Below are 21,266 nucleotides of genomic sequence, written 5' to 3' on the forward strand. Positions count from 1 at the left end.
TTTATTATGTATATAATATTCTGTCTGTGTGTATGCCTGCTGGCCAGAAGAGGGCACCAGACCTCATTACAGATGGTTGTTAGCCACCATGTGGTTGCTGGGAATTGAACTCAGGACCTTTGGAAGAGCAGGCAATGCTCTTAACCTCTGAGCCATCTCTCCAGCCCTGTCTATACATTCTTGAACTACTCTCTTATTGCTTAATTTAGAACTAAATGCATTATTGATATACTCTGGCCCAAATTTTACTTTTATGTATCTCTAATATCTCTAGCTAGAACCTTAGAACACTTGAGCTTCGCATAGTCTCCTCTCATTTTCTCATATTTTATCTAGCAACATAAAACTGAAATCTTGGGCTGGAAAGAGGGTTCCACGAGTAAAGAACATGCCACACGAGTGTGGAGGCTGGAGTCTAGATTCCCAGAACCCACATAAAAAACTACATGGGCTTAGCAACACACCTGTAATCCCAGTGTGGAGGAGGAGGAAATGGGAAATTCCTGGATCAAACTGACTAGCCAGGCTAGCAAAAGGGGTGAGCTCTGCATTTCCTGCTAGTTCGTGCTTCAGTGTGCATGGTAAGAGAGACTGAGGACTAACTGCATCAGCCTCACATACATGTGAGCAAACACGTGAGCGCACTATTCACACACACGCGTGCAAAAACACCTGATTTTTGACAAAGCCAAAAATACACAATGTAGGAAAGACAACATCTCCAATAAATGGCTCTCGTCAAACTAGATGCTAGATACAAAGAGATCCATATTTATCGCCCTGCCCAAAGTTCAACTCCAAAACCATCGAGGACCGAAATGTGAGACCAGACACCTGAACCTGATAGAAATGAAGGTGAGAAACAGACTTTAACTCACCAAGACCCGCAGCTGGACAAATGGAGAGAGCGGGAGAGTTTGGAGCACTCAGTCTTGGATGGGATACCTTCATCAAGCCCTGCCCTCAGGCTCAGGGATGTATGTGGAAGAGGAGGCAGAGAGAGTGTAAGAGCCAGAGAGGATGGCCTCCAAGGAAACAGTGTCCTCCAGACACAACAGCACAGATGAACATACAAGCTCACAGAGACTGTAGCAATACACACAGGGTCTACACGGTTCAATCCAGATGGGGTTCCAGCACGAAGAGGCCAAGGTAGACACTGGTTTCCATCCCTAACCGAGAAGCTATCTACATCTGACACCTGCTTACAAAGGAACATCGGGTTTCTCCAATGGAGTCTCCCCGGGTCTATTCACTATATTTAGAGTAAGCCCAGGCCCAGCAGCAGACGGTCAACACAAAAGGGACTCAGCTGTGCTTTTTAGACTTCTTGTTTCATTTTGCTTTGTTTGGGCATTTTTTTGTCTTATTTTTTTTTTGCCTGTATATGTTTGTTTCCTTTTTGTGTCTTTTTTATTTGTTTGGTTTTTGTATGTTTGTGTTTCTTGGTGGGTTTTTTTTTTTTTGGTTTTGGTTTGATTGGGTTGGGTTTGTGTGTTTTTTGAAGAGAGAAAGGGTGGTAGGGAGACGAGGAGGATCTGGGAGGAGTTGGAGGAGGAGAGTGTGATTAGAATATAGTGAATGCAAAACTTTTTTCCATTAAAAAGAAAGAAAAGTGAAAGTTGCCTTGAATGGGTTTCATGAGGATTAAGTGAGATCATGGGTCAGTTTATATAAATATCCCTTGAGGGAATATTTAGGAGAGGTACATTAGACTTTGCTCATTTTTATTATCATTATGAGTATTACTTTCCCTTTTTATACGTAAAAACAGTATTCTTTGTGATAATCAATTACATTATCATTGCAAAGCTGCATAGAAATAACCCCCCAGCCAAAAAGGATGATTCTAGGTCCAGCATTGAGCCTGTTTTTCAGACAGTCTTTGGCATCACTGACTAATGGGACAGGCACACTGCACCTTCCGGCTATCATGAGCTCCTTCTCAGTGGCCAGGGGCCGGATCCACGTGTAAATGTTCAGGGTGAAGAGGGCACTGGAACTGTTGAAGACGGAGCTCAGGGAGGACATGATGGAGGCACACAATGTGGACAGCATAAAGCCTTTTAGGCCTAGAAGAGAGAAAAAAAAAAAAACACTTCCTGGACTGCCAGCTCTCTGGCCAGGCCAGAGAAGGCCTTGACCTCCTAAAGGAACGTTTTCAAATACCTACAAAGCGTGCAGCTTTTACCCGGTGTGATTCCATCTACAACATCATGCGACATCTATCCTTGGTTTGTGATGGGACTGTCATTTCCTGCTGAGTGCTTACAGAATAGCGGGAGCCGCTCTCTCTTGGAGTGCTGGTCTGTGTCAGCCTGTATCATCCTACTACAGCCCTGTCTGATGGATGCCACTGCTTGTGCCCCAGCTTGGAGAAGTCCTTGCTGTACAAGAAATCAGACTCTTCATCAGTGAAGTGGGCATACAGTACTTACCATGAGGTTGGTGAGGGACAGACAACGTAAGCAGATGAGTTCACGAATGGCCCAAAGAGAGGAGGCATTCGCCCAACACTGTAGAAACATAACAACTTGGTACCACTGCCGGGGTGACTGCCTGGTGAGCGGGATGGCTCCCTTTGAAAACGTCTTTGTGCTATCGGGAGACAGCACAGTGTCTAAAGATATCGGAAGATAACCAGGGCCTCACCTGGAAGCCCCCCACGGCAGTATCCCAGCTGACTTCAGTAGGCCTCAGGGCTGGAAGACACAGACCGGGATCTAGAATTTTCTCTCCTTCAATCACTGCTCCCAGTTGCTCTAGCCCAGGGCATTTCCCAAGACTCAGAGTCAGACAGCTCCCCTCCTAGACTGTAGCATTCTCAGTAATTGCCTCAGTCTGTATGGAAGCTTATGGAAATGCTGCTCTCCAGAGCCAAGGCAGATGTGCTCTTTTCTTTAATATATATTACATATTATATATGTATACATATATATATTTAATTGGTCATTTTACTGGAATCTGGAAAAGAAGGCAAGGTAAATGCAAAGGCTCACTGCCCTCTAATAGCGAACATTACCTGACTGCTAGGTAACTTCCTGGCTTTTTAACTAACCCCACTGTGTGATAAGCACTTTAAGGACAGTGCTGCTCTTGCTGGTTTTGGACTCTAGGGCCTACAAAGGCACCTTACCCTGTATGGAACTGGCTTTCTGAATAACGAGCAGGTGGCATAAATAACACAATCAGTGTGTGCGGGTGGTGCCTCCACGGTGATGCACACGTCCAGCGTGGGAGGGGAAGAGAGGGCAAAGCCTATGCTCCTACCTGAGAGAACAAAGCTTGCTCCAGCGCCAAGCACTCCCAACACACAGATGGCCTTTGCATGCAGAATGACGGGCAAGCTGGGAAGAAGCCAGCCTCACTCCTACCTGTCACTCCAATGGGAGCGTGTGGCTCTTGGTGGAAAGGACCACTCCTTACCAGAAGGCATCACGCCTATCACCAGCACTGGATAAGCCAGGGCACTACAGCTGCTCCGTCCGCCACAGTACTTCTGACACTCTGAAGGGACGGCGCAGGCCACTTGATCTGCAGTGAGAAGGAACGGTCACACATCAGCATCGTGGTTCTAGAGTGCTCAAACTTGTGCCTGGCGGAAGGGAAGCAGATTAAGAGCTACGTGTGTCAAGGCAAATGTTGGATTCCTAGTCTATTGGAAATTTATCCAATTCATCATCTTTCTGCATTGTAACAAAAAGCTGGGACTCAGGATCCTAGAAGTCAAACGACTTGATTCTCCTACCAACCCAAGGGCAAGTCACGGGACCTCTGCAAGGCAGTTAAAGAATCCAATAAAGTGTTAAAGAAATCTTTGGTCTGCTGGGTGGTGATGGCGCACGCCTTTAATCCCAGTACTCAGGAGGCAGAGGCAGGCGGATCTCCGTGAGTTCGAGGCCAGCCTGGTCTACAAGAGCTAGTTCCAGGACAGGCTCCAAAAGTCACAGAGAAACCCTGTCTCAAAAAAATAAAAGAAAGAAAGAAAGAAAAGAAAAAGAAAAAAGAAATGTGTATTAAATCTTGGGAAAACGGGCACAGAAAGAGAAGCCTGTCTTGGGGCAGACTGAAGGGTGGGGGAGAGGGAGAGGTGGCCACTGCTCGTGTTATGTAGCACTAAAAATTGTTCTCCATTCCTTTGGCCTTGTCCAAAGTACTTAGCAGTATACAGTCATAAAGGCCACCCACTCCACCTGGGCTGCTAGGTTTTGTGAACTTAATACAAGTTAGTGTCATCTGGGAAGAGAGAGCCTCAATTAAGAAAATGTCCCCATCAGATTGGCCCATAGGCCATCTAAGACATTATTTTTACTGTTTTTTTTTTAAATTGAGCTTTACACTTTTCTCTTTTCTCCTCCCTGCCTCTCCCCTCCCTCTTCAACCCTCCCCAACATTTTCTTAATTAATGGCTGATGGGGGAAGACTTAGCCCACTATGGGTGGTGCCATCCCTGGGATGGGGGCAGGGGGTACTAGGTTGGATAAGAAAGCAGGCTGAGAAAGCCACGAGGAGCAAGTCAATAAGCAGCAGCCCTCCATGGCCTCTGCTTCAGATCCTTCCTCTACATTCCTGTCCTGGGTCCCTGCCCTGATGTCCTTCAGTGATAGACAGTTTTCTGAAAGCATAAGATATATAAACCCTTCCCTCCTTCAAGTTGCTTTTAGTCGTGGTGGTTAATCACAGCAATAGAAACTTAACCAGGACACTATTCTTGTGGCTATACCTACCAGACTCATAAATGTTTCCTTACCTAACGAATAAGCAGACCCTTTGCCTAAGAGATAGCTAGCCAAACTCAGTCGATACAGGGGTGAAATACATTATGGAATTCTGATCACTCGTTAGGGGAAGCGGGAGATTTGTTAATACTTTCAGTAGAAAGAATGAGGGCTTTTCTCCAAGTCTTTCTCTCTACATCCGCCTCTTTCAAATTGTCTCAGGAGTTCAGCGAGCGCTGTGAACGTGCAGTCTAGGGCTGTGAGAAACCACATCAAAGAGATCGTGGCACAGCCTCTGATCCACACAGCATAAGGTCAGTAAAGTGATAGCAAATCCTCCGAGCTTCTGAAGACTGGGCCCCAAAGCTGTGGCTGGACCTCTGGCGGGGAGGAATGCAGTGATATTCTGTTCACGTTTTCACAGATAAAGCTTGCCTGAAGATCAAAGTACAGAGCTAAGCCACTAGAGCCAGGAAGTGGTGGGGCACTCCTTTAATCCCAGCACTCAGGAGGCATATGGCTGGACAAAGAGAGGGATGCAAGGCAGGAGGAGACAGGAGCTCATTGCAGGCTGACGTTTGGTGGAGACAGATGGAGTCTGGAGATGCAGTCTGAGGACAAGATCGCCCCTTTGGTCTGAGCATGGGTAGAGGTAAAAGAACTCTCTAGTGGCTGATCTCTCTGCTTCTCTGATCTTCAGCACTAACCCCTATATCTGACTCTGAGTTTTTATTATTAAGACCAACCAAAATTTGTGCTACAGAGGAGCATGGCTGTCTTAGGGGGAATGCTGTGATCTGTTCTTCCCTTTCTTATCGCCTTGGGGTTTCTGTATTGTTGTACATCTCAGGCCTTTCTCCTCAAATCCATTCTAAAGAGACACTTGAGGCAATTCCAGTAACTAGTGTACTATGGGGGACCCAATACTTCAGATATCCTCCGGATCTCTAGGAGAGCATGTCAGGATCAAGAATTTACCTGGGAACAAGATGCGGCTGACCATTCCTGGCATTACCATGAGGAACATGGGCAGCAGCTTCAGGTACCCACACAAGAGGCAGCCACCTTTCATATCAAGCCTGCTCTTTCCTGCCAGGAACCTCTGGACAGAAACCTGCCAGGGGAAGACAAGTGGGTGGCGTCAGGGCTGTATGAGGGCCAGGCTGCCTCAGCACAGGTAAGACACTGTCTAAAGTGACGGCAGGATGTGTTCTCTGGTGGTTTTGCTGAGATGGCCACTCTGCATCCATACGTCTTTGGACCATCCATGGCTAGAGAGAGACACAGGAAAGTGAGCACATATTGTGCCGTGCACAGTTAATAGATGGGATGGAATTATCATGCATGGTTTTGGCCTCGCTGCTAGCATTACATACCTGCCATGGCGATGGAGGCTCACAGGCTATCCCACCACACAGAAGGAATAGACCCTTATAACTGATCAGAAGGAAAGTAAGGCCGTGGAAACGACCAAGTGTTTGTGAAGGATGAGCTTGCTTCATTATCAAAATTAAAATAAACTTTTACATTCTTTTAAGATGTAGACTTTCTGGTTGGGTGTAATGGTACATCCTCTTAATCTCAGAACTCAGTAGGCAGAGGAAAATGAATCTCTGAGTTTGAGGGCAAACTGGTCTATGTAGAGTGTCCTGGACCAGCCAAGGTTACAGAGTAAAACACTGATTCAAGAAAACATAAAATCCTAGACTCTCCTGTTGTTTTGGAACCCATTTCATGTTCTGGAGCCACAAGAGGCATCATGACGTCAGGCCAAAGGGTGGAGAATCACTTAGAAGAGAAGGGCAAGAAAGAGAGCGGGGTAGAGCAATTGAGGCATCCAAATAATGTAATAATGTTATGCTTTTAAAGAATATTCAGGGCTCATGAGATGGCTCAGAGGTTGAAAACACTGGTTGCTCTTCCAGAGGACCGGAGTTCAATTCCCAGCAATCACGTGGTGGCTCACAACCATCTGTAATGAGATCTGGTGCCCTCTTCTGGTCTGCAGACAGACATGCAGACAAAACACTGTATACATAATAAATAAATAAATCTTTAAAATAATTTAAATAGTGGGAAAATATACCCATGGTGGCTTAAAGGCACAGGATCCAAAATAGTATATATACTGTGTTACAGAGTCTAAAAAAAAAAAATCCTCAAGCATGAATCAGTGTGACAATGTGGTTTAGCAGTAAAGGGGTTAGCAAATAGGATTTTTGTTGGTGTTTGTTGTTTTCATTACACTTTCTTTATCTTCAAAGTTCATTAGTTTAATAATTGGGGAAGAGTGGAATTGTGAGTGTCCCATGTGACATATGACATGTGACTCTTGAGAGGTCTACAGCAGCTGCTTCTGGCTTCTGGGAGGGGAGGTGCCAATGCTGAGCATATGGAGGGAACACAGGCTGCAAGTCCTGACCACAGAACAGCTGGTTTCCCGTGGGAAACCAAATCGAGATGGTGTAAAAGAGATCGTGATACGGAAGCCATAACTGAAACTGTGGTGCATCTTCTAGAGTTTACAGAAGGGAGGAGGGTGGTGTGCAAAAGAAAAAGAACCGAGAGCTTTTATCATTGCTGGATAAGAGGAATCTTCAGATCAAGGAATCGCGGTGAATTCTAAACAAAACTGGACACAGAATATCTGGTCTCCTGTGGAATGACAGCACAGGGGCAGAAATGTGACCCCTGTGAGGAGGGTGACCACACGAAATCCATCCACACAGAGTCCCAAGCACATCAGTGTATTGTCAACTGTAACCGAAGGAAGAGCACTTTAAAATGTTGGTGAGCCAAACTGCTACTTTTTTTTCATTAAAATTTTTGTTTGTTTTTGTTTTATAGAGACATGATTTTTCTGTGCAGCAACTCACTCTGTAGACCAGGCTGACCTTGAACTCCGAGATCTACCTGGCTTTCAGTTTTAAAAAAATGAAAACATTTTATTAGAGTGCTGGGCAGTGGTGATGCTCACTTTAACCCAGCACCCAGGAAGCAGAGGCAGGTGGATCTCTGAGTTCGAGGCCAACCTGTTCTACAGAGTGAGTTCCAGGCAGTAAGGGATATATAGAGAAAACCTATCTCAAAAAAACAAAACAAAACAAAACAAAATTAATTAGAGCTCGGGTATAACTCAGAATATTTGCCTAGTACCACTAAAATCCTGACTTCCAGTAGTGGTACTAGGAGTACCACAATTTTGGTTTTTTCTCAAACAATTTCCTTCACAGTTTAGGCAGTTATGGGTTCTACTCCTGTGCTTTTAATAAGCAATCTTATATTTTTCCTTTTTTTCTTTCTTTCTTTCTTTCTTTCTTTCTTTCTGTTGTTATTTTCTCAAGACAGAGTTTCTCTGCTTAGCTTTGAAGCCTGTTCTGGATCTGCTCTGTAGATCAGGCTGGCCTTAAACTCTCAGAGATCTGCCTGTCTCTGCCTCCCACATGCTGGGATTAAAGGCATCCACCACCACTGCTTGGTCACCGAGTCTATTGTTATTGTTGGTATATTATGCTTTCAAGGCTTACTACTCTGCATTGGACAACCAATAAAAGTGCTCATCCCTGGGAGGGGCTACTCATTCTCATAACCACAGATAAACATACTTCCCACCCCTGTCAAAGAAGCTCCTTTTTGCAGCAGATAGAGACCACTACAGATCCTGTCTCAGTGTTCAGCTGCTGTGAAGAGACACCACAACTACAACAATCGTATAAGAGAAAACATTTAACTGGGGCTGGCTTACAGTTTCATGGGCATACTCCATTATCATCATAGAGAGGAGCTGGGTGGCATTCAGGCACACATGGTACTGGAAAAGTAACTGAGAGTTCTACATCTGTAGCCAAAGGTAGCAGGAAGAAAAAGATATTGGACTGATGGAGGAAGGTCATTGGTTAAATAAAAAGAAACTGCTTGGCCCTCATTGGTTAGAAAATAGGTAGGAGGAGTAAACAGAACAGAACACTGGGAGGAAGAGGAAGTGAGCTCAGACTCCACGTTGGGTGCCAAAATGTAACGGTGTAAGCGAATGCAGACAGATTGTAAAAATATATATACAGCTTTAATGTAGAAATAGACTTACAGAACCACCGTTCCCGCGGAGATCAGGAAAGCAGAAGCAACAGCTGGGAGCACGCTCGCCAAATTTATAGGCAAACATTAGCCCGAGGCGAACACGCCCCCCAAGGGGCGGGACTTATCCCTACATTGGACATGGTTTTGACTTGGGAAATCTCAAAGCCCATCCACAGTGACACACTTCCTCCAATAAGGCCACACCCCCTGATCCTTCTCAAGTAGTGCCACCCTGAGTAACTAAGCATTCAAATATATGAGTCTATGAGGGCTGTACTTATTCAAACCACCACAGGTACCTAATCCCAACTGATACATCCGCAATGCAACTCCTGCACCCAAGGATCAGGGAACACTGGAGAGAAGAGAGGATAGAAATATTGTAAAGACCAAAGGATTAGCCCATCTGCTTTGAGATAGTGTCTCCTATGCAGGGCAAGAAAGCTACACCCACAAAAACTCCAATAATATAGTTAAGCTTAACCTGCAGATTACCCCCAGATTACATGCCATGTAGATGGGAGAAATTTCACAAGGTCCCGCCCCTAGATGAAAGGCTATAAGCAATCAGTGACTATTGAGAGAAAGCGAATTATTCTTCTTCAGTCCCAGGTCCCCTAATAGGTTATCTAATCCCGAGTGGTCAACCCAAAATATACACACATGTGAGCAACATTGGGATTAGTATTGATCTTACATTTAATTACCTGATCAGCACACCCATAGAACAAAGAAACCGCAGTGGCACCTAAGATGAGTCCAGGCCAGGGGATGTCTCCAGAGCCAAAACTTCGGAAGATATGGAAAGCGTCCCGACGAGGCATATAGCACTGTGGCTTGGCTGTCCAGTTTCCCTGCTGTGTCCTACTTGGGATGGCATGGAGGTACTTTTTCATCAGCCCCTGATATCCTCCCACTTCACGAAAGGCTTTAAAAAAAAAACAAACTGATATTTATCAGTTCCTTGAAGAGTACTGTAAACAACACAACTGAAGAACCAAGACTGGAAATAAGGCCCAGTGTGACCTACTGGCTCTCACTATAAAAGTGACACCTTGACTAAAGGCCAGAGACTCTGAGCCTAGTCTTGCTCCTTCAAGATTATTGACGGGAGATTTGACTTAAGGTGTGGCTACTAACAGTTTATCTTGACCTAGGGTGTGGTTACTTGGTGTTTTGAGTATTAAGATGGCAACCCCTTCGTTTGTTCCTTGTATCATGATTTTAGAAAAAAGTCTTTTGTTTCCTTTCCCCTCTTGTGGATTGGGTATTTAAAGATCATAAAGGAGTAAAACTGCAATTATTTGTAGATATGGGTCAAGGAAATAGTATTCAACTATCTGTACATTTGCTCTAATGTATTTTGATAGCCAGAGCAGCTGGGGTGGAGCAAAAAGAGAAGCAGAGATTTTTAGAGTTTGTAAATAATTTAAACTTCCCTCTCCCTCCCCCACTCTGGTGGTGAAACTGGCACCACTTTAGGTCTGCTCCTGGGCTTAGGGCAGGGAAAACAGCATGGCCCCTCCCAGCAGGCCAGGTCTGAGCAGCTACCACAATGGTGTCCACCCACGTGCAAGTACAGCAGCTGGTTCCTGGAACCAGCAGGGAATGGCCAGAGGCTACATTGCCCGTGAGCCCAAGGAGCCTGTATGAGTAGATCAATAGCCTTTAGCAGAGGAAAGGATGCAGGAATTCTGCAAGATAGGAAAGCAGGGGTAATGAAAGCAGCAAGGCTCTGCCTGCCTGAGTTCCCAGTCAGCCAAGCTTGTGGATGCAGTGGTCTCAGAGCCAGCCACTACAATGGTGGGCATCTGGGAACCTGAGCTCCAACTACAATATGCCAGCTGGTCCCGGTCTGCAGAGGGACCACTGAGTGTGGCCTGTGAACCCTCCAGATGAACCCTCCAGACACAGCAGGCAATGAGGGACTGGTACCTCCAGGTCCCAGGTCCCTGGCAGGATGGCAGAGCTGCAGAGAGCTCAGCACAGCTCTTCCCCACCCAGACAAGTGGCTGGGACCATACAAATGAGGAAATCACTACCTGTCAGCTAGTGAGATTTGGAGCTTGGATTAGAAAGACAGCTTACAAACTTTGATTTTCAAAAATTACAAAAAATCCAAATAGAATCTAGGTGATATTTTGGTAGGGAACCTAGTGTGATCAATATTCCTTATACTAAAAAACAGACATTCCTTATAATCCCCAAGGCAAGGAATTGTGGAGGATGCCCATGGCTCCTTGAAAACACAACTTCAAAAGACAAAAACAGGGAACTTATACCCTCAGTTGCCATATAATGCCTTAAATCATGTCCTTTTTACTCTGAATTTCTTGAATGTGGATGCCCATGAGCAATCTGCCACGGATAGATTTTTGCATAATGGTACCAGGGTGACTTTTGCTAAAGCAAAGTGGAAAGACCCTTGCATTGGATTATGGAAAGGATCTGACCCTGTCTTAATATGGGGTAGAGAACATGTCTGTGTTATTTCACAGAAGGAGAATGAAGCATGATAACTTCTAGAGCATCTAGTCTGGTGTGTGCAGAAGAAGGATGCCAGCCCTGATGACATTGTAATTCTGGTGCCCCTACAGAAGAGTCTGAATCAGACAGCTAAACCTGTGACCCTCCTATGTCATGCTGCAATCTGAGAAGGGAAGGAAGAGTGTGGTGATGGTTGGTGACTTCCAGCTTTTTGGTGGACCTACTGTACAAACTTCCAGACCCTAGTGAGTTCTTTTTACTTCGGAGCCAGTCCAAGAATGCTGACTGAATGTTTGTCTTTTTATCTATACTATATCTTGGGACACAGAACTCATTTTTGCCAGTATGGGTTTTAATCTGTTGTTGAAATAAAAAACCTAAGAACTAAGACCTCAGAATATTTCCTTTCTGAGGGAAAGAGATTTGTTAAAGTAAAAGAACACTATTATGGAGGCAAAGAGTTACTGAAGCCCTTCTTCAGAGATGAGAAGAAATGGCATAAAAACTTTTGCTGCTACTTAGAGACTGGGACAGTCCAAACTTACCTTTGAAAGTTAAAAGCAGCAATATAATTGTACTATAGAAAAGGAAAAAAGACTCATAGCTCACCCATCACAGAAGCCTTGTTTTTTTTTTTATTAGAACAGATTTAAGAGAATTGTGATTTGATAAATTGTGGATTTTTTTTTTTTTTTTGGTTTTTCGAGACAGGGTTTCTCTGTGGCTTTGGAGCCTGTCCTGGAACTAGCTCTGTAGACAAGGCTGGTCTCGAACTCACAGAGATCTGCCTGCCTCTGCCTCCCGAGTGCTGGGATTAAAGGCTTGTGCCACCATCGCCTGGCCAACAAATTGTGTTTTTATTGTTAATTTTCATACTAGAATTATGGTATTGGACCTGTTAATGCTTGTAACTGCTCTAGTTCATCATGAAGATGTTACTGAAAAGGCTAGAGCTTGTTGAAGGCAATCATGACATGATGGCAACAACCGACTTGGTACATTTAATAAGGCTGTTTGGATTCTGATGCATCTAAAAACTGTTACAGACATCCTAGGCCAATTTAAAAAGCCCTTCCCATCTCGGTCATCCTTTATTCCTTTATTAGAAGATGTTGTGGCCATAGGTCCATGTATTTCACAAAGCAATATCTGCTTGCATATTATCTAGTTACCTGTGAATTTTCTCAATGGAAAGTTGTCCCAGAGGTACAAAGTGCCTAGCTAAGCACCCTCTATTAACTCTTTATTTACAGAGTTTGGTAGTCAATGATTGGTAAGATCTTTTTTTCCCTCCAGGCAATCTAAGACAGGATGTACAGGGCAGAATGTATGTGCTGGTGATGGGTAAGTCTGGAAAGTGAAAGGACACCTAAGACAGACACAGTCACCTGTCATGTAGCAAAAAGCAGGGCTTTATTAAATAAATCAAAAAGGGAAAAATATGTGGGGGCCCACAGAAGTGGATCCATCCCACCTTGACTAAAGGTCAGAGATTTTAAGTCTATTCTTTCTCCTTCAAGGTTATTGACAGGAGATTTGACTTAGGATGTGGCTACTAACAAGATATCTTGACCTAGGGTGTGGTTACTTAGTGTTTGGGTATTAAGTGGCCCAGAGAAGTAGATCCTTTGCACCTTAACTAAAAGTCAGAGAGTTTGAGCCTATTCTTGCTCCTCCAAGGTTATTGACAGGAGATTTGATTTAAGATGTGGCTACTAACAGGACTTGTTGACCTAGGGTGTGGTTACTTGGTGTTCGGGGTATTAGGATTGGTAGCCTCATTTTTTCAGATAAGCTCTGCTTGCTGGTTGCAAGCAGGGCCCAGGCATTCCCACTCCTCTTTCGAGAAGTCCACAGTATTACACTGATGAGACTCCTTCCCATTATTCGTGTGTCCTCTGTGCATGGCAGCGGGAATCCGCCATGCTTTCCTGCCTGAGCATGACTAGCAGACCTGGTCCCGCCACTTTCCCAGGTGGGGAGGGCTGAGCTACATGGCCCTGCTCTCAGCTCTCTTGACCCTGAGTGGGTGGACAAGCAACCGGACTGAAGTGGGTAGTGGGCCATGGATTAGGCCCAGTCGTTTGGGTGCCATTATCTATCCAGACCCATAAAAATAAGAGTCAACTGGAGCTTTTTGGTAGCTGTATTTTTTTTTCAAATAGGCTGTTTGCTGGCTGTGAGCAGAGTCCAGACATTCCTACTCATAATTAGTTTTGCAGTAGACACTTACTCTCCAGGCTGCTTTGGGTGACGGGGCGTGTCTGGTTTGTTGGTGACACAGTCTGGACAGCTGTGCAGTGCTGATTGAGGGTGTAGATGCCCCCTGCTTGGAACTGACCTTCTGCTGACCTTGTCAGACAGATCTGAGTGGGCAAACTAAAGGGACTTCCAACTGGAGAGCAGAGACAACACAGGGGCTGGAGAGGAGCACGCTGGACCTCAGCATTGGAATCTTTCACCAGCATTTTATCACGAGCTCCTCTGGCGGGCAGTGAATGGTTGGTTGGTTGGTTGGTTGGTTGGTTGGCTGGTTGGTTGGAAGCATCACCTCAGCTCCCTAACACCCCTTTATACAAAAAGTCTGGACTGTTTGCCCCCAGCCTCCTGGTATAAGCTCCCTCCTCTGGAAGTTGCCTCTGTCCAAACTCCACCTCCGAGAAAGCCTGCCAAACAGTGACCCCTTCCCAGGGAGGGTCAAAGAAGCCCACCAAATGGTAACCCCTCCCCAGAGAAGGTGGAGACCACCCCCACAGGCTATTTAAACTGTCCCCCAGAGAATGAACACGTGGTCTCCAGATTTCGTGTGGTCTCCCCTTCTCTCTCTCTTCCCCTCTCCATGTTTTCCTGGGGCCACCCAGGAGCACTCCATTAAACATGGGCATCTTTTAATTAGGTTTAATTCGGTCTGATTGGGATTATCTGCGTTGATGGAGAGGTTTGATGTCTTTAGAAAATACAGTGAGGTTGCCTTTAGAACTTACAGCATGACCTTCAACCGTGCTCTTGGCTTCTGTAAGTTGAAGCAGCTGATGTCCCCATGTAACCCTAGGTTTAAAGATACCACTTCTGTGGCCCACTTACTTACCATAAATCATTAACAAGACTGAGCCCAGAAGCATAATACCAGCTTGTAAGGTCTCAACATAAGCCACAGTTGCCAGGCCACCTGAAGAGGAAGAAGAAAGGAAAGGAAAGCAACATGGATTTCTTACAAGAGGTTGCTCACAGCAACCTCTCTGTATGCCCTCCTCCTCCCCCCATCACCAGCCCTGTATGCCCTCCTCCCTCCCCACAGTCACCAGCTCTGTATGCCCTCCCCCCTCCCCACAGTCACCAGCTCTGTATGCCCTGCCTGCACTGGTCCCAATTTTTCTTTGCTCTCCATGCTTTTCAGGACAGATTAATATGTGACCATTTTCCTAGTCAAACGTGAACACCTTTCACCCCAGAAACTGAGCTGAAAGCCACCATGAGTATCGCCCGTGTTCTCTAACAGCTAGATAGCACCTTCCCTACATCCTCGCCCAGTTTTAACAACAAAACTGTCTCCAAGCATTGCTTAGTATCGCCAGGAAGAAGAACCCAGGATTCCTCATCTCCATAGCCACTTCCTGACGACTTTCTGTCCCTCTGGCTATCTCCACTTGACCTCTGGCCACACTGAGTACCAGGTCATGAGTGGCGAGAGCTCCTACCCTAGGCAGAGGCTGAACACATGAGAACTGGCTTTCTAAAAGATCCCACCTGGCTTGGCCAGGAGCCTCCTCAAGGGCCCTCCCTCCCTTTCCCCTCCCCACTCTGTGTGTTCCCATTCTGTTTCCTGGCAACCCACAGTGTCACACCTCATTTCACCATAAACGTGATCGCTGCTGACTTACAGAGATTATCCCAACCCAATATGATCCCTAGTGGTACCTCTGCCTCCGTCATACTTCCTGAGATCTAAAGACTTTGGGAGACTCTACTGAGTGTTTGTGTCAGTATAAGCCCACGTGTGGTTACAGCTACCTCACCTGTGATGGTATAAATGCCAGTAATGGTCAGCAAAACCAGCATTGTCTGGTAAATATCTGTGTCCCAAACCATTTTCAAGAACATGGCACCAAAGCTGATCTCCATCTGAAACGGGCACAAGGTTAGCAACTGAACCTTCATTTCCAGCAGAATCAGTCACCACCCCAGAAAGAAATGGGTCTTGCAAGCCACACGAAGAAAAGGCCGCTGGGCAGCATCCCACTGCCAATGGACACTGGGAGAGATCGGGCCAAATTCTGTGCCCTCTGAGTTCAAAGTTAGTACCTCCAAGGGCATGGGTTAACCCAAGTCGCCCAGTTAACACGGTCTAGCCTACTCTGCTCTGTAGCCTCAGCATGGGGTCTATGCTCAAAGAGGTTGTTTTATGTGGTTCTGCAACTAGGAAAAGACCACAGGCCTTTTTTTCTGGAAAACCTTTGCATCGTCTTTCCAACTACTGGAGACTTTTAGTTCTATGTACTTTTAGGTCACTACCAAATTCACTTGGACCCATATTTTTAGCAAGCTGTGGGATTGGCAAACTTCTTGTACTAGACCATATGATAAATATTATAGGGTTTTTAAACTTTATTTATTTATATGTATATAGTGTTCTGCCTGCATGTATGTCTGTCTACGGCCAGAAGAGGGCACCAGATCTCATTACAGATGGTTGTGAGCCACAATGTGGTTGCTGGGAATTTGAACTCACAACCTTTGGAAGAGCAGCCAGTGCTCTTAACCGCTGAGCTATCACTCCAGCTCAATATTATAGGTTTTGAGGACTGTATACCACACTGCCTCTAGTTTTTACAACCCATTAAATTAGGTATGAAAATCAGTCTCAGCTCAAGAGCCACACAAAGCAGTTGCTCACTGGCCTGGCCTACTGACTAGATCTGTGGACCCCTGGCCGAGCTGACACTGACTTGAAGCTCTTGCACATTATTTACCTGACTGACCTTTGTCTTTATTATTCTGCCCTCCAAGTCAGGGATAAAATGAGCAGAGATTCATCCAACCATTTATTCCCCCAAATGATTTCTGGGGTCCCACCATGCTGCAGGCACTCTGTAGTCTTCAGAAGACATAAAAACTGGAAAAGTCCAGTTTCCGTCCTCACTGAGCTTATGTTGAATAAAGACATGATGTGTGTGTTTTTTATACTTTGTGGTAAATGCCAGCCATTTGGTTAGTGAAAACCAATTATGCAGTACCGTATGTGTAGAACACATCCTAGGCTGGGGGCAGGGGTTTGCAGTAAACACAAAGAAATGACCCAGGGTCTTAGGACATTTGAATGCAAGTGAAGAAGGCACAGAATAAGCAAGTACACCAGTAGGTTGCTTTCACATGGTGGCACTCATTACAAAACAAATAATAAAGAGACAACTGGGCACATCCTTGGAATGCACCGCCAAAAACCGGCTGAGATGACACTCCCTCTCGGTCGTTCCTTGGAGGAGGCACTCCAAGGACATGTCTGGTTGGCCTCTACTCTGTGTGCAGGAACTCACCGAGATCCTGCTGAAGATGTAGACGACCAAGGAAAAGAAAGTGGAGAACAACTGGATCCGAAGGCTGCCAAACCTCTTCCCCAAATATTCCGGCAACGTCACCACCTGCACAAGCGCCAGAGCAGGTCACTGTCAGATAGTGAGTGTCAGAGAGATCACCGGATGCCCCTTCCTCATGGTGTTTATGTCACAAAGATGCTGCCAGAGGATGGAAATAGCCCAGGGATACAAGATGCGGGGTCACTGCCTTGGGCACCAGTCAAGCTGGGGAGAGTAAGGAAGGAGAGACAGGACAGCTGTATCCCAACAGCTGAGATTCCAGGCAGGAGATAGAAGCCGACGATGCAGTCGGTTCCCAGCCACCTCTGTATGGACAGTCCAGTCAGACGACAGTGTTCCGAAGGGTCCTGTTTTCTACATCATCCTGGACAGTATGCGCCATGAGCACAGGGACCAAGCCCTCAGTGCTCACGATGCCCTTTGACCCCAACAGCCCCTGGCTTGGGGAGTGAACCATTAAGAGGCTATTGCCTCGCTTTGTCCTGGCTAATGTATACGCTCTGGTCTACCTACCTACATATGTCCATTGTGAGCTCTGACTCAGACTCCCCCTGCTTCACAAAGACCGGAAGCCCTTGTCTGAGCACCCACAGGCTTCACTCTCTTAGCCTTTGCTCAGCTCTAAGCCGTACTCTGCCATATGTCAAGGATTCTCCCAGCAAGGTTCTAAACTTAGGGCTGGAGAGATGGCTCAGAGGTTAAGAGCATTGCCTGCTCTTCCACAGGTCCTGAGTTCAATCCCCAGCAACCACATGGTGGATCACAACCATCTGTAATGAGGTCTGGTGCCCTCTTCTGGCCTGCAAGGCATACACACAGACAAAATATTGTATACATAGTAAATAAATATTTAAAAAAATAATAATCTTTGGGGCTGGAGAGATGGCTCAGTGGTTAAGAGCATTGCCTGCTCTTCCAAAGGTCCTGAGTTCAATTCCCGGCAACCACATGGTGGATCACAACCATCTGTAATGAGGTTTGGTGCCCTCTTCTGGCCTGCAGACATACACACAGACAGAATATTGTATACATAATAAATAAATAAATATTTTTAAAAAAAATATTTAAAAAAGGGGCTGGAGAGATGGCTCAGCGGTTAAGAGCACTGACTGCTCTTCCAGAGGACCCGGGTTCGATTCCCAGCACCCACATGGCAGCTCACAACTGTCTGAAAATGTAGTTCCACGAGATCTGACACCTTCACACCAACGAACATAATAAAGTTAAATAAATAAATAATAAAATGTTTAAAAAAAAAAAAAAAAAATATTTAAAAAAAAGGTTCTAAATTTCCCAGACTGTTTTTAAGTTGATTGTTTGGGCTTCCCTAGCAAGTGAGGACAGTTTAGGACAGTGGTTCTCAACCTTCCTAATGCTGTGACCCCTTAATACAGCTCCTCGTGTCATGATAATCCCCAACCATAAAATTATTTTCTTTGCTACTTCTTAACAGTAGCTTTGCTACTGCTATGAATCATAACATAAATCTGAGTTTTTTATGGTCTTCTGTGACCCCTGCAAAAGGTCTGTTCACCAGGCATTCACCCTGGGATCACGGTCCACAGTTTGAAAAACACTGGTTTAGGTGCCTTAGACAACAGGTTAACTATTGTCTCTCAATTTTGGAGTCTACATGTTCAAGGTTTCAGCAGGTCTGCCTCTTTCCCAGAGCTGTGAGGGAAGCATTTGTCCAGATCGTGCTCGCAGCCTTGTCAAAGACACTCTGTCTACAGCTGCATTAATCTAGGATTCTATAGGATTCTATAGAATGTGTCTATAGGATATGTCTATAGGATGGGTCTATATGATGGGTCTACAGAATGTGTCTATAGGATGGGCCTGTATGTCTACAGGATAGGTCTATAGGATGGGTCCATAGGATGTGTCTATAGGATATTGCTATAGGATGGGTCTATAGGATATGTCTACAGGATAGGTCTACAAGATATGTCTACAGGATGGGTCTATAGGATATGTCTACAGAATAGGTCTATAAGATATATCTATAGGATATGTCTATAGAATAGGTCTATAGAATATATCTATAGGATACGTCTATAGGATGTGTCTATGTGATGAGTCTATAGCATAAGTCTATAGGATATATCTATAGGACAGGTCTACAGGATAAGTCTACAAGATATTTCTATAGGATGGATTTATATGATATGTATATAGGATGGATCTATAGGATATGTCACAGCATGCACTTCTACTTGCCTCATAGCTATCCTGGTGTATGCTGGTGTATGCTGCAGATTTTTTTAAATTTTTTGCTTTATGATATTTTGACATCTTTAAAAGAAATCTTTCTAGGGGCTGGAGAGATGGCTCAGTGGTTGAGAGCACTTGTTGCTCTTACAGAGGACTTGGGTTTAGCTCCCAACACCAGCATGGTAGCTCACAGCCATCTGGAACTCAAGTTCCAGGGGATCCAATGCCTTCTTTGGCCTCTTTGAGCACTAATCACACATGTGGTATACATACATACACACACTTTAGAATAAGTATTTCAAGCTTCTCACAGAGCCCTATTTGGCTCTGGTGTGAAATTTCATCCCATGAACAACCCAACCAGGAAGAAACAGCAATTTAGGGTACTAAATCTTCTAGTCACTAACACGTATGTTCTATTCTTTTCTTTACACCTTATTTTAAATAATGTTTTGAAATATTTTCTGTAAATTCCTGAGGAAGCAGATAGTTACTTGTATCTACCCTAAAAAAAAAAAGGTGTATTTTCAGTATCTGCAGATTTGGGGAATCAGTGCCAGGATCAAAAGGCTGACAGTATAATCTGTCCTTCAGGATGCTTTCACTACACATGCAATATTTATTTTTAAAAAATGACAAACTATAGAATTACTGATGATGGGCACTTACCTCAGCCTTGTTATAGATGGGAACAAATATCCAACCAAGAATATAGAACATACATATAGTCTGAAACCAAGAAAAAGCAGAAGAGTTAAAGCAGGGGCCCATGGGAGTCAAGCTCTTCAAAGAGATGCAGGTTCAATTAATGTCGGCAGATGTTGGTGGACACATATACGCACACGCACGCACGCGCACACACACATTTAAGCGCTAGTGAATTAATGCCTGCAGATGTCAGTAGACACACACACACACACATTTAAGCGCTAGTGAATTAATGCCTGCAGATGTCAGTAGACACACACACACATTTAAGCGCTAGTGCGATCTTCCCTCCCACCCAACAGCTCTTTGTTCGCTGTCTTCCCTATGGTCCACAGCATATATGCATTCTGTCTCCTGACTTACTAAGGAGAAAAACAGCAGAGTCCTTTTGTAAAACCGAAGACCTGACTCCCTTTGTCTGTACTTTGCACGCATCCCTAACAGTCACTCGAGGTTAAACGCAAGCTTTCGTGTTTATGAGCCTTCTCTGGACAACAGTCAAGTGGTCAATAGCTCAGAAGATATTACTTACATTCCATTCAAGGGCTCCAACTGCAATTCCGGAAGTTGCACCGATCCCAGCCAGGCCCATATAGTGGCCACTGCTGATATTTGCAGAAAAAGTGGAAATGCCCATCTGAAAACCAGAAGATGAGACTGTCAGAGCCCGTGTCACACATAACAAGAATTCCTGTTTGTGGACTGAGAGAGGGGCTCAGCCGTAGACCACTCACCTAGTGTCTTAGTTGGGGTTTCTATTACTGTGACCAAACACCATGAGAGAGTAATGAAGCAGGACACTCAAGGTCCTTCTCTGGCCTACATACATGCACAGGCACTTAGACACCTGCACACACTTATGCACATACAATTAGAATTTCTAAGGGGCAGCCAACTTCCATTCTGCACCTTGATGTAACAGATGTGAAAATACTTAGCCATTAAATAAATCACCTACTAAATGAAATTGGTTTATCACACCAATTGTTACCCCAGCACTCAGGAGACTAAAGCAGAAAGATCAGGAGTTCAAGGTCAGCCTGGGCTACAAGAAGAAGAAGAAGAGGAGGGAGGGAGGAAGGAGAAGAAAAAGAAGAAGAAGAGGAAGAGGAAGAGCAAGAGGAAGGAGGAGGAGGAGGAGGAGGAGGAGGAGGAGGAGGAGGAGGAGGTGGTGGTCCTGATCTAGCAACTTCAAACTATTTTGGATTTAAGACATATAAGTTAAAATAATAAAAAAGCAAACACACCAGGCGGTGGTGGCACAGCCTTTAATCCCAGCACTCAGGAGGCAGAGGCAGGCGGATCTCTGAATTTGAGGCCAGCCTGATCTAAAGAATGAGTTTCAAAACAGACAGGGCTACACAGAGAAACCCTGTCCTGAAACAAACAAACAAATCAAAAAAAAAAAAAAAAAAAAAAAAACAAAAGCCAAGCCAACACAGAAAGCCCCCAAACAGACGGCCACATG

At 45.0% G+C, this 21,266-nt stretch overlaps 1 protein-coding gene across 1 annotated transcript in view; it reads right to left on the bottom strand.

Annotated features, from left to right (window-relative positions):
- LOC121435717 (sodium/glucose cotransporter 1-like) overlaps positions 1–21,266 on the bottom strand; it is a 35,814-nt gene that overhangs the window by 12,732 nt on the left and 1,816 nt on the right. Inside the window, exons 2-10 of the mRNA XM_041635182.1 lie at positions 20,331–20,435; positions 19,760–19,819; positions 16,817–16,921; positions 15,299–15,404; positions 14,371–14,451; positions 9,503–9,723; positions 5,697–5,832; positions 3,427–3,534; positions 1,922–2,072 (exon numbers count right to left, since the gene is read on the bottom strand). Coding sequence (XP_041491116.1) covers positions 1,922–2,072; positions 3,427–3,534; positions 5,697–5,832; positions 9,503–9,723; positions 14,371–14,451; positions 15,299–15,404; positions 16,817–16,921; positions 19,760–19,819; positions 20,331–20,435 — 1,073 coding nt within the window. The remainder of the gene's footprint in view (positions 1–1,921; positions 2,073–3,426; positions 3,535–5,696; positions 5,833–9,502; positions 9,724–14,370; positions 14,452–15,298; positions 15,405–16,816; positions 16,922–19,759; positions 19,820–20,330; positions 20,436–21,266) is intronic.

This window comes from Microtus oregoni, unplaced genomic scaffold (genome assembly GCF_018167655.1).
Source record: "Microtus oregoni isolate MIOR12 unplaced genomic scaffold, Mior012 000046F_ref0000063, whole genome shotgun sequence".
Taxonomy (NCBI): domain Eukaryota; kingdom Metazoa; phylum Chordata; class Mammalia; order Rodentia; family Cricetidae; genus Microtus; species Microtus oregoni.